The 14534-nt window shown below is 35.9% G+C and overlaps 1 protein-coding gene across 1 annotated transcript in view; it reads left to right on the forward strand.

Moving 5' to 3' along the window:
• Positions 1-14534, forward strand: part of LOC116776581 (uncharacterized) — a 30509-nt gene that overhangs the window by 7098 nt on the left and 8877 nt on the right. Inside the window, exons 2-7 of the mRNA XM_032669806.2 lie at positions 11592-11679; positions 11989-12488; positions 13109-13256; positions 13394-13589; positions 13738-13814; positions 14118-14316. Of these exons, the coding sequence (XP_032525697.2) occupies positions 11592-11679; positions 11989-12488; positions 13109-13256; positions 13394-13589; positions 13738-13814; positions 14118-14316 (1208 nt within the window). The remainder of the gene's footprint in view (positions 1-11591; positions 11680-11988; positions 12489-13108; positions 13257-13393; positions 13590-13737; positions 13815-14117; positions 14317-14534) is intronic.

Below are 14534 nucleotides of genomic sequence, written 5' to 3' on the forward strand. Positions count from 1 at the left end.
CGGCCACACCATTATCGTTTTCGAAAAAATACGGACCAATCGTGATTGGAGGCGTGCCTCCGGCCCAAAATCCGCACCAAACAGTCACTTTCTGCGGGTGCATTGCCACTTGGTGAACCTCGTGTGGATTGGTCTCGTCCCAAATACGGCAATTTTGCTTGTTGACATAGCCATTCATCCAAAAATGCGCCTCGTCGCTGAAGATGATTTTTTTGCCAAAATCGGCGTCAACTTCCAACTGCTCTAATGCCCAGTCAGCGAACACACGGCGCTGTCTATGGTCATTAACCTTGAGCTCTTGGGTCAGCTGGATCTTGTACGGGTGCAGGCTCAAGTCACAACGCAAAATTCGCCAAGTTGTCGTCTGCGAAAGGCCGAGTTCCTGTGCGCGACGCGGAATTGACTGCCGCGGGTTTTCGAGGACACTGTCGCGCACAGCGGCGATATTCTCGGCAGATCTCGCGTTACGTTGACGCACGGGAACCGGCTGATTGTTAACTGACCCGGTTGACTCGAATTTGTCCACCAATCGAAGGATAGTCGACTCGGCAGGACGATCATCGCGACCGTAAAACGGGCGAAGTGCGCGGAACGTTGCTCGAACTGAAGACCCATTTTCATAAAACAATTTTATGATTTGCACGTGCTGCTCGACACTGTAACCTGCCATGGTGGTTTGGGAGGACGAAATGAATATAACACACTGCATTTGACAGCTGTCACTCAAACAACATGGCCGCAATCAGCTGTCAAAGTTCAAGCGTCCCTATTGGAAAACCCTATATTTCCCGGTTTTGTTTGTAACATATAAAGATCAAATTAATCAAGAAATATATTATCCCTCTGAATATATGAAGATTAGATCAAACTCGGTATAAATGGACAGCTTAGTAATTATTGAGGACCTCTTGTTTTATAGGTCACAGGTAATTCAATATACATATATATATATCGACGCTATCAGTATTAATGACAGATGCAACAAGACAATAACTCGTGGCTGTCATAAATTACTATAAAACCTCATTGGTCATGATTATTGTTAAAATTAAAACGAAATCAAAATCTGTTTAAAAGAGAACAGAAATGTTTGAGTTCTGGTGTAAACACGAGGTCTGGAGGCGGCGGTGCCGTGCAGTGAGTGCTGAGTACTGAGCGCGGACCCTTGAGGAACGGTAATATGAGGAACCTTCTGGAAACACAAGGACGCTTAGAGGAGTTGAAGTCTCACTCTGAAATACCGTCGGACGTACTGAAGGAAGTGACGTCAGCGATGCTTACGTCACTCTCTAAGAACAACGAATTAAATCCGATATATATATATATATGTATATAAATATATATATATAATACACGTGTCATACACCTGTGTAACAAATTAGCGTTGTGCTTCCCACGACAACAATTAGGGGTATCGGACCCACTGCATTTGAGCATTTAGAACATTTACCGACTTATTACGAGGGTGTACAAATATACTCTGTAACCTTAGTACGTGTTTATTCAGTTAACTTACATACCGAAGGTGTTACTGTGTTTTTTGATTTAAAAATGATAGAAAAAATTCTGAACTCGCGTTTAAAAGGTCGATAAAATTATCGCATTTATTTAATAGGAATTTTGAAATTTCAATTTTAAAAACACCCGTTTTTCGGTAGTCTGATGTGAATGAATACGTATAGTGTGGTAGTTTAATGTTGACTCGTACTAATGTTGTTGATAGACGAATTAATTTTATGGCCGGAGTCGTGGATTTGTTGGCACGGTCAATAAAACAGTTTGCTCGGATCAAAAGCTGCAGGTGTTTTGCTTGACGAGGAGCTGGACTTCATTAGATTGTATTGGCAAGACCTGCATCAGCTGGACATCACATAGTGTCCCCCAGAAGTCTAGAGATGGAGAGATATAAGAAAAGATATGGGTGTTAGATCTGCATTTGACCTGGAAATTTTAATGCCAATCATGCGATGGTAACGCGTTTATAATTAAGAGTTTTATCAAAACCGATTCAGTATTTGATTACTTCTCTACGTATGAATCTTACTTTCTCTATATGATATGTAAATATATGTATGTCTGTTAATAATAACGTATAAATGTATTGTTTCACATAATAAAACTCTGTTCGGCCAGCTGTCCTGTCACAGGTGATTGGCCACCTATATTACACGCTCGATCGCATCGCCAACGGTACAGCACAAGGTGCGCACTGATGGATTCGTTTCACATTCCCAATTAATCTAAAATTCTATATATTTAGATGGAAAGTTTATATTATTTTTTTGGTTGGTTGGTTTTGTCGCGTGACGGATACGAAAAACAGCAATGTTCTTAGTTCTTACTACAAGTTCGCTACGGACTGCAGTCGGATAGTTTTTAGTTTCACATCCGTAAAACTACGCACACGATAGTATTCACATAGCGAGATACTAGTTAATAACTTTACATAAAAACTGTGCGTGATTTCGTAAATGAATATATCCTATACGCTACTATGATTTTTAAGCTATGCTTTTGTGATGTTTCATCAAAATTTGTTCAGTAATTTACGTGTAACAAACAGGCAAACATGCAAACAAATACGCTCATAGCAAAATTAGTTATAACTATTTGAAGATCTTATTAAAGATGTCATTTGTATTTTAAACTACGAATGACAGATAGTAATAACTTTTCTAGAAGTAAGTGAGTGAGTTAATTTATCTTGAAGTTACTGTAGACAAAGATCATACATATATAAATAATTTTTTTAACTTATAATTTATAACCTCAAGTCACGTCAAGTCGTTTGAGGTCTAGTTTGTTTATGAAAGATCTCATCTCTGATCTCAGAATCAATTCGTCCATTTTGGCGTTCGTTTTATTTGTTTTAGTTAAAGTTATTGTATTATATTTTTTGTTTTATTTTCATTATTATAAATTCGAGATATCCATAATTGTTTTTCCAAACTGAAGAGATCAGGAACCTACTTGAATGAAGGTCAATACTTGAGTGTTAGTCACTGGGTAATGCCTCTAGAAAAAAATCTGTTTAGTTTATGATTCATTTAAATAAGATGAGTGTGTGAGACATTATCAGCTCGTCTGTCCGTGATCACGGATGCTGTGAAGGAACCGAAACGGCGGGATCATGTAGATATAGAATAATAAAAAACGGGTACTATACGAAAGACTTAGATTCATTTAAAACTATCTAGGCTATAGATGTATGGTGATTATTAGAATTCTTGATCTTATATTTTTACGTATATTTTAATATATAAGAACTGTAAATAAATCCATTATAGAGGTAAGCCGTAACATTTGTTTTTTTTTTTTCGGTTACCTATCACCATGTCGCATGTAATGCTAAAATATAACAATCTAATCAAATTATCGAATCTTTTTTTTTCTTATAAGAATTCATCTATATTATTTAATTAGGTAACGGTCGTTTTTTAACCTCGGACGATATATTTATAATAGTTTGCTGGTGATTGAGAATGTTCTGAAGAACGTCGTCTCTAGAGGCATACGAGTCGAAACATTAACATATATATATAGTACCTTAGTTGAGTAAAATATATAAATGTATATACATATCCTATATATCTCTGTGAACTCGATTCATTCAAATCGAAATGCAACTAAGTAAACGTTACTACGATGTTACTAAAACAGAGTTATATATAACTGTGTGGACAATAAAATAGAACTAATATTATATTATAAAACTCTCGTAGTAAATACGAATAATATTAGTTTTATCCAAACGAATACTCGCGAAAGTCAGATCGCGTAATTTTCAGAGGATAGCCTGCACGGTCTAGCTTCTGATACTCGTCCACTTCGTCCGACAGAACGGATATATGACAAAGTTTGTGAAGAATTACACTACATACGTAGCTTTGATAGCATTTCATACATAAATGTTATCGCGTTATAGGTGTAAATTTGGTTGCGTAGAGAGAGGAGCTTGGACGGTGGAGGCGTGACCTTAACGCGTGTCCAATAGGCCCTTTAAACCTACACCTGGGTCGCAAGTCCCAGGCGCTGTTGAAGCTCCTCTCCCTGCAACTATGGACCCGACACCCGCTAGTGAAACCATGGAATGATGAGAGGTTTTACCTCTTAAAGTTGTATTATAAACGTGAGACGGTTTTATAGACAGGATAATATGTAGTTAAATAAATATATATTATAGTATTTAAGTCGGTGGCAACCCAGACCTTTTAAATTTCTGATGGACAAAACATATAATAGGTGTATTAGTGTGTGCTCTGTTCAGTAAACGTAGGTATACATTCCTGCTAGCTCACACCGACGGCAAATTCTCGTGACTAAAAATTTGTTCTCACTTTACTTGTACTATGAGGTCTGATTTTTACGTAGGTAGGTACGTTGTAGGAAATATTGACAACAATTTCAAAAGAATTCTGCCACACAACTTCTGTAGGCAAAATTTTTTGCCAAAAACACGAGCTCAGTTGATTTTCAAATATATCATTCAGGGGACTGTTTAAACTTATTTTTGTAAGTTTTTAGACCAGTGATTGGGGCCAAATATCCTTAGTCCACAATCCGTCCAGAATGCACTATAATTAAGTGCCTTTTTGAACATGTTTCATTAATATTATCTCGTAATTTGTCCAATGAAAGCTTTTAATTACAACTAAATCATTTATTAACATCTAATTGTCCAAAATATAGCAGAATAACGATCAAACCCTAAGGATTTTTGTGATTTTTATCCAATCTTGGTTAAAAACGAAGGTGATGGTCTCATAAATCTGAAGACTGGTTATCTAGTCCTGAACTCATTCTGCTCTAAACGCCGTAATCATTTGGAGTCCCTAAAACAGACGTATGATTGGCACTGAATAATATTCCCGTAGGAACAGCGTTTACTAATGCGTCTTTTATTTTATAACTGGCCGCTGTAAAGTATTGCAGCCAATGAAGAAACTTCGCATACGCATTATATGTATATATATATATATTGCTTGTCTTTGTTGCAATATCGTCTGGACTAAGTTTACCCCAAAAATTTTTCAGCAAACGAAATTTAAGATAACAATTTCTCAAGCTCTTTTAGATGTATCTATTTCAGACTCGGAATTGTTTTGTTAGTTTTCGCAAACGTTGTCGTTTATACGAGATAAATTAATTTATTTGCTAGTAGTCTTTTTCCTCGAATCCGTCCGCGGGGATTTTTGTAATTGTGCTCGGAGAGAAATTTGTAACGTTTTAGAATAAAGGCTATGGGTACCAACTTTCAGCGAAACCTATAGTCCATGTCTCGTGACTTTGTACACAATACGACTGTTATGACGTTAGTCGGGAACTAGATGGAATCTCGGGATAACTTATATCCTATGTCTTATCCTGATATCCAAGCTGTAATACTGCAAAGTTTCAACAAAATCTGTTGAGTGGTTTCCGTCTGAGAGTGCAACAAACATCCATACATCCTCAGAAACTTTCTCATTGTTTCGTTACATTATTATCATATAATACTTAAAAATTTAATTTAGTTTTACATCACAAACATAAAAATTACATTAAGAACTGTAAAATCAATTTATTTTCTCGTTAAAATATTAAACTGGAGTTTAAATTTGAACCGAATATATAATAAGCGAGTTAAATAGGAATGTACAGCCATATCTATAGTTATGTGTAAATTTATTTATTAATTTTAATGAGATTTATTTTAAGAAAGCATAAGTAGAGGGAATGTATTATATCTAAGATAATATATTAGTTTTTTCTTATATATATATATATATATATGTACGTAATATTATATGTTTATACATAACTATAGTATGACTCGACTGAAGTTGTCAAATCAATATGCTGACAAAAGGCTTTAGTGGTTAGTATTTGGAGGCGATATTGTAAGTCAAGCCATTGCAAACCTTCATGTCATGTCATAGAGTGCATTTTGTGATGGTCCCACCACCCCATGGGCATATAATGTTTTCAGACAAACAATCCCATTGGTTAACTTGCTTCACCAGGGGGAATATTTACCCCTGACCGCTGGTAAGCAAATATATTTATCTCACTCTAACATACGAGATGAGATCCTTTCGTCTCTCTCACTCATCAGTTCGAGGGTCGGAATCCGTCAGTGCCTTCCAAGTTTAAATATTTGGCGGACGCCACTAAGCGATATCTATAGCGTTCGAATAATAAAAAAATCAAGAAGTGATTTGATTATATTATAATAATTTATATATTAAAAAAAAGACGTTGTATTGACTTTTTTTTTTGTCATAAGATGTGCTATCAATATCTGCCTTTGGATGCGACGTGAATGTGCTTTATAATGGTATTGTGTTAGATGAAAAATGGAATATTCGTGGCACATTGGGGAGGTGCAGGGAACAAACGGACGGACAAACACACGGAATAGTAGGAGTCAAGGTACACGTATAATAGAGCTTGCAATCAAAGAGATTTGTCTTGTGTGTCAAATAAGACACTTTTTTTTAGGACTAGAAATATCTAGTGTCTATGAAAATACTATAATTTCTTCTTAAGTTTAAGTCAGATATATCTTGGTAATTATTGTCCTTCTCCGAGATTCTATCTACGTCTGTAACAAAGTTTCATTAATCAGTTGGCCCTTTTAACTTACAAAGATATGTAATGTACATCAATTTCAGTGTTCTGTAATAAATTTATTTAAAATGTTATTTAACCTTTAGTCATTTCTATCTCATTTTCATATGAATTATGTTTTCTGTAAATTTTGTCACGAAAAATGTACTTGCATAGAAAAAAATACGTCTTCATTTAAACACGAACTCGCCCAATGATGTTGGTTAGTTTCGAATAAAATATCATATAAATAAAAAAGACAAATATAATCATGAAAATAATTTTTCGTATGTTACGCGTTATTTATTATTGTATATCTACATGGTCCCGAAGTTTCGGTTCCTTTACAGCGGTCGTGGTGATGAAAATATCATAACCAGCTGTTTTGCAGTCGGTTAATAAATAAACAATACATTTATGTCAAAAAAAAACATATGATTACACGGTTCAATTGTTTTTTGGTCCCCTGTATAGAAAACAAATGCATTTTTAACACATCATCGGTAAGGAGATTGGGGGAGATTTTTAATATATATTATTTTTATTATAGCTTCTGTATCCTAAGCCTAAAACGTAAAAAATTCTTCATGCTTAAAACTTCACACAGCATCGATGTAAGGTAGTATTCTAAACGCAGAGTATTTAGTGTGACGGCGAACGTGTGGTAAGTTAATCTTTGAAGTGAACATGTTTTTTCGTTTTAAACGGATTTTTTTTATATCTGAATCTATTTAAATATAGTATAATGAGAGTATTAATATTATGATTTTCTGTTTACTAAGTGTTATAAATAATTTAAAATTGTTAATTTAGTACTCCTGCTTAGTGGACTGTGGATTAAATTTTATCTCATTTGGCGTATATATTATTTAGTATATACAAGTAACAAATATTATATATATATATATATGTATATATATAAAGGGTGTGTAGTCGTGTTCTCATCCCGTCAGAACCCCTGTATATACCACAGCTATATACAACAGGTCATATTCAGGACACGCTCGTATCCTGTACGAGTATATACATGTACTGAGACGTCCTCGATTAATATAAAGATAGTAAAGATTTGACTAACATATATTTTTATGACCGCTAAGATCAGTGTTTAAACAACATACTGTAACGTTGTTAATATAACGTACAATACAGACGAAGTCGCGGGTGACAGCTTGTAAATAGTGTATTCAGTAAAAATAGAAAAATATAACTTTGTAATTATAAAGTGAACTGCAACTGAAAAATATATTACAGTTTTTTTCGTAGACAAATTTATCAAATCATTTATTTCATTGTTTATATTAAAGTTTTCAATTTTTTTTATGTAATGTAGTTATATCAATGCATATTAAAAAAAGTATCTCGCCGCGTCTGTCTGTCTGTATGTTCGCGATAAACTGAAAAACTACTGCAGCGATTATCAAACAGTCATCGCCACTCGATAGCGTGATTCTCGAGGAAGGTTTTAGTATATAATTTGTTAAGTTTTTTTTACTTGTGTGTACATTAACGATATTTGCTGAAGATGTCGGGAAAACATGAGCCGTACGAGAGCTTTTAAAGAAAACGCTGCTTAAAGTCTTTGAGATATAACAAAATAATATATGGTGGAATTGTGTATCTTATATAGGTCTACAGAAAAGTCCGCGATGGCATATGTCTATACCTTAAGGATAACATACTATATCCAATTTACAACTTTTAAAAATTGGCATTCCTAAAGCGTTTATCGGAAAGCTATTTCCATAAATACGGTATCAAGCCTTATCAAAACAAATTACTTCGTGTCTAAGCCTACATCGGTATCTGTAAATTAGTTTTTAAATCATTTAAAGCGAGCCTACCATTTGAAAGTTATCATAATATAAGTTTAATAATCCCAAAATCAAATAGGCTATTTTATATTCTCTGTAAAGAGCCCGTGCGAAGCCGGGGCTGGTAGCTAGTATATATATAAGAAGAACAGTGCGTCTGTCCGTCCACAACGTATCGTGTACACATCATTGAAACTTTCACTGCATGCATAGCTATGAAATTGTGTTACTGTCACCGTTCTAATTGCGACATTTTATTAAATGTCCGTGAAATAAGAAAAACCATTAGTTTGTGACATCTGCTATAAGAATCGTACTCTCTTTGTCGCTTGTGTCTCTCTAAATAACTTACAAATTTAAATTTAAAATACGTTTAATAATTAAATTTTGTATTTGTTTATATATATATATATATAATATTATTATTGAATTAATTGAGATAATTTAATTTTTTTTCATATAATAATTATATATTTTAAATCTATATATATAACTTGTCACGCTCAAGCGCATCGCAGCATTTTCATTCTGAACACACATAACGTAATTACAACGTAACCAGAGCATTTGTTCTCTAACATCAACGTAATAACTACGTTCTGTTAACGTGAAAATATACTTCAGTGTTACATGCTAGTAAATAGCTATTGATTATAAAAAAAAAATATTGAATTATTTTAGTTTTAAGTGGAGATTTATGAGTGTTTCGTTTTGTTTTATATATTAATGTTATAAACCTAGGTATGTATATTTTTGTTATATTTAAATTGAAAAAATTTCTATATATATATATATATATATATATGTATTAATTTTAAGTATTAAGTATCAGTAAGTTTTTGCATATAATAAGTCCAGGTACAATTACAAAGCCTGTTTACGTTACAAAAGATGAGTAAGTAATTAATAATATATAATGTATTATATATATTTATTAATATTATATATTTTCGTATATAATGTACAGCAGTTATCTCTCATTCGTCTCTATAAATATGATAAAGTATTATCGAAACGTGTTTATCATTTTCATTTGATGGATGTCTGTCTCAAAAGCGGTCTTATCATCATCAGCCTACGAGCCCGCTGCTGAGCAAAGGCCTCTCCTCACATGGAGAAGGTTAGAGCATTAATCACCACGCTCGCTCAAGGCGGGTTGGCGATTTCAATCTTATAATTTGAAATCATAAGTCCAGGTTTCCTCACGATGTTCTCCCTCACCGTCCGTCAGTGGTGTCTGAATACTCTTAGAAAGTACATATGACTCGGAAAGGATCACATTGGTACTTGCCAGGTTTCGAACCCGCGCCCTCATGTGTGGGACGCGGGCCTTTAATTATATATATGTATGTTTGTTGCGTGACATTTCGTCTGCAAGTATGTCTGTCCTTCCGTCAGTTAAATTATTCCGGAAGTGAAACATTGAAAGCGACTTCTTTAACCGTATTTTCATTACACACTAATACAATCGAAATTATTTTCGTCCTTCCTTATAATTTATATAATTCAGGATATTTTTATTGTTGAGGTTGTATTATTATATACTTATTAGAATTTTTCATTTAACCAAACATACATATGTTCTCTTTATACATGTGTGTATATATATAGAGATTTTTATACATAAGGTATATAAATTTAATAGTACATTAATTGGATAATTCTTTTATTTTTTTAAACGTATAGTTTAATGTAAATTAATGGTATTGGTTGAATGATTTAACCGACCAGCCGATTAACTGGCCGGTTCGTTAAATGATCATGTATGGAGATAGTACATTCTAACTAGCTTATGCCCGCGACTCTATCCGTGTCAACATCAGAGTCGTTCTCTGTAACTACGGCCACTGAATTCGGACTGTACTTTCGGGATTGGGATCGTGATGTAATATTTTATAGGCTGATTCTTTGAATGATGGGTAGACATCACGATCAAAAAGGTTTTGCTCAATTAAATCAGCGTAATTTTTAGATCCGGATAAGAGGTAGTGTATGTCCTTGTCCAGGGTCCAGTCTATCTCTATACGAAAATTCATCAAAATCGTTTCAGTGGTTTAGGCGTGAAAACGTAACATACAGACAGACAGAGTTACTCTCGCATTTACTCGTATAATATTAGCGAGGACGATATGATTTGTAAATTATGTCGTTCTTCCCACCTTTGATTTTTGATGGCTCACGTCTTTAAAATGTCACTGAGGAACAGGTGAGTAGACTTGAGAGCCTGCAAAACCTCTGTATGAGCTCTTCATTTGGTATACAGATAAGAGTCCACGTGTTTCTATTTCCTGAAAAACACAGCTCTCTGCCAATTCTCTTTAACATGAATAGTCACATTCTTTATGTGCTGCTCTTCATCAGAAACAGCAGTTTGCTTTTCTCAAGGTCTCTCATGACTCTTCTCGATCTCATAGAAGCCTAACTCTTAAACTTCTTCTCTAGTCCACTACTTTTTGTACTAACTCCTTTAGAATTAAAACTGACTTTTTTACTGTTTCATCGTAAGGATAAGGAATGTTCCTATCAATGGGAGTGTAGATATATATATGGATGTATATTATTATGTCATGTAAGTTTTGATTGTGTAAATGAGATCGCTTTTTGGGGATAAGATCTCAAGGGAAAAGTGTCTTTTTGTGTGTTCGTTTTATTATTAACAAGTACGTTAAAGCGTATTATTATAAGTTAACAATATATCAGAACTTAGTTGCTTGTTACGTGTACTATGGAAGGTTCGTTTGAAACAAATATTTCCAGCAGACGGTTGAAAATAAGGTTACTAAAATATAGAGTTAAATAGGGAAATATATTAGATTAGAAAAACCCCTACGTTATTAATTTAAATGTTATACGAGAACGCGTGACGCAGGCAACCGAATAATCATGGGCCAAAAATGACTTACATCATATTGGATAAGAGCTGATACTCTCACACAGGGGCACCGATATTGAGCAAGAAAAAAACTAGTCTTCGTATTAAAAACAGCATCGGTCGATAAGTTTAAGAGCTAATATCGTACAGACACACAGACATCAATATCTAACTTATAATACCCTTCTTTTAGCCATCACATAAACTTTAAGGCTTTAACTTTAAAAGAATTAAGTATAATATATGTCTCGGTACATTTTCCTGTTAGCGGTGGAGACGAGTAAATATATTTTATTTCTGAACATTCTTCTCTCAAGGTCCGGGTCTTATAGACGAATTGGAGGCTTTTATGGCCCCCGTCGGCGAGGGTTGCTTCGGCCAGCCTCTAGACGCACGCCGTATAGGGTGAGTTTTAAATTTGGAACGGTTGGAAAATATATCTCGATTTGATCAGACATTTAGTTAAGATTATATATAGTTTTGAAAAACCTACTAGGGTTTTGGGTCTGATGTTCGTTTTCTTGAAACATTATCGTCGCAATTTTTTTTTGTTACGTCATTGCTGGAAAAATATGTGACTGTGGACCTACAATATACGTATATATAAGTTTTTAAAACGAGTATTGCCTATTTTCTTTGATCAACAAATATAATATCAGATTAAGAATTTTACCTACCTACCTTTAATATTATAAGCCATATTATGTGCCTCAGGGGCCACCAGCTACCTGAAAGTCCACCGGACTCTGGCTCCGAGAACCCCTACAGTCCTGAGACCCAGGTATCCCACACCATAGCGGTGTCACAGACCGTGTTAGGCACGGACTACATGCTGGTGCCGGAACACATGACCTCCCATGAAATTTTACAGCAAAACGGCGATTACATATACGAGGAATTGAAGAGTGATAGCATAGATCATGAGGTTTTAAGGAATAACCTCAACGATGTAGTGGTCCTACCAGCTGATCAGAACTTAGATTTGGGTATACGCTCTGTCAGGCACGATTTGGGTTTAACTGAACCCATAGCCTATAATAGATACGGCCAGATGAGGGTCGAGCTCCCGGAATTGGAGCAGGGTATATTAAACCCGCAGCTGGTGTCTTTGGGTCATGAAAACCTGACCCCGGTGTATACGAACCTTCAGGAACCCAGCGCCAAGAAGAGGAAGCACTCTCAAGACGTGAACTCCCAAGTGAAATGTGAACCAGGTAAAGCTAGTTTTTTTTATTGACGGTTAGTGTTACAATCCACTTCTTTTCGAGGAAGGTCTTTTTATTATGAATTATTTTATTTTTCTGTCAATTGCTATTTACGAAGTATCTTTAGCAGTAGATGTATAAGATGCATGTGGCAAATGAATTTAGTGAAGAAAAATTATAGCAATAATGGGATTGTAGTTTGAAAAAATACGTCCCTGGAGTAATATGAACGGGCGCTTAAATTTTGTCGTATAGACAACCGTTGGTCCAGACGTGTTGTTGCCGTCGGTACTAAAATCAAATTCCAACAGCAATAGACCAGAATAAAATAATAGCCCCTTCAACGCCATATACCAGGTGTTCCTGATGTCATCCCTGCTCGTTGGAGAATTTATTACATCATATTTTCTGTCTGTCACAACATTGGTATGATATTAATGCTGTGCTAACGAAATATAGAAGATAAATTGAAAAATTTCATCCAAACAGCAGCAAAATAACCTTAATGACCCAATTAATTACTTAGCTCTGTCCCTAGCCTGTACCAAACGTATAAGCTCAGAGCATACTGATATATCGTTAGATGTCTAACCGTTTTGTATCGTATATAAATTCGATTCCTCTCCCAGCGGCCCTGTCTCCCGAGAGCGTAGCCCGCCCTCCCCCATCCGTGGACGGCTCCGAGGCCGGCGATGACCCGCCACTCCAGTGCATCAGGTTCTCGGCCTTCCAGCAGAACGTTTGGTGTCCGCTATACGACTGCAACTTGAAGCCTATGTGAGTTTGATATATTTTTACCTGACTCCTAAAGAAAGCCATAAAATACTTAGACCTAATTTAATCAAATATAACAATCAAACCATATTTTATACTTCTCGTGATATTTTCACTAAATTCCTCGTTCTTTGTTCCAGTTTGAACACTTCGTACGTGGTTGGCGCTGACAAAGGCTTCAATTTCTCTCAGATAGACGAGGCTTTTGTCTGCCAGAAGAAGAACCACTTCCAGGTGACCTGCCAGATACAGGTCCAGGGGGAGGCTCAATACGTGAAGACTCCAGACGGATTCAAGAAGATTAACAACTTCTGTCTGCATTTCTATGGCGTCAAAGTAAGATGACAAAATTTTCTTGCAAAATGTTATAATACATTAAGCGATCTTAAATATTTTTCCGCATAAAGATATCTCAGCAGAACTTTGATTATTTTTCTAAATGACGTAATTGTTTTTGGTAAAACATACAATTTCATATGTGCAGGCGGAAGACCCGAGCCAGGAGGTGAGGATCGAGCAGAGCCAATCAGACAGGACCAAGAAACCGTTCCATCCAGTGCCGTGAGTAAAGAAAATGTTCAGAGCATCCTAAGAACTCCACACCGACAGTCATGTCGTAACAAATATTATAATATCGTATGTGCATTGAATGTTAGATTCTTAAACTGAGGAAACTCACTAAGTAGATATATGTAGCTCATGACGTGAGAAGAAAGGAATGAATGAGGCCGACGAGGACTCAGGCCCTATCATCTATCACCCACCCTACCAGATTCAATCTGTAATGGCCACTTCACTCTGGCCTCTGACCACCAACTCGAAGTCTGATGAGATCAAATTCTGCATACAATGTTCCTTGTTCAGTGTGGACATCCGGCGCGAGGGCGCTAAGGTCACCGTGGGTCGTCTGCACTTCGCTGAAACCACGAACAATAACATGAGGAAGAAGGGGCGCCCCAACCCCGACCAGAGGCACTTCCAGCTGGTGGTGGCGCTGAGGGCTCACGTCGCGCACAGCGACTACATAGTGGCAGCGCAGGCTAGTGACAGGATCATTGTCAGGGTGAGTATAACGTTGTGACAGCACGAGACTCCATGGAGTCCCTTCTAGAGTGATCTCCTTAATACGGGCCTGTAGGGGGCGGTAAGAGACCCAGGCAAAGAGGCAGCGTTGTGTAGGGGCTGGGGGGGGGGGATTGTTATATCATTCAGTTAGGATAAGTTAAAGTGGGTTTTTGAGTAGATGAAGAAATGAGGCGCTAAAAATAACGTATTCTCAAA

Source organism: Danaus plexippus, chromosome 30 (genome assembly GCF_018135715.1).
Source record: "Danaus plexippus chromosome 30, MEX_DaPlex, whole genome shotgun sequence".
NCBI lineage: Eukaryota > Metazoa > Arthropoda > Insecta > Lepidoptera > Nymphalidae > Danaus > Danaus plexippus.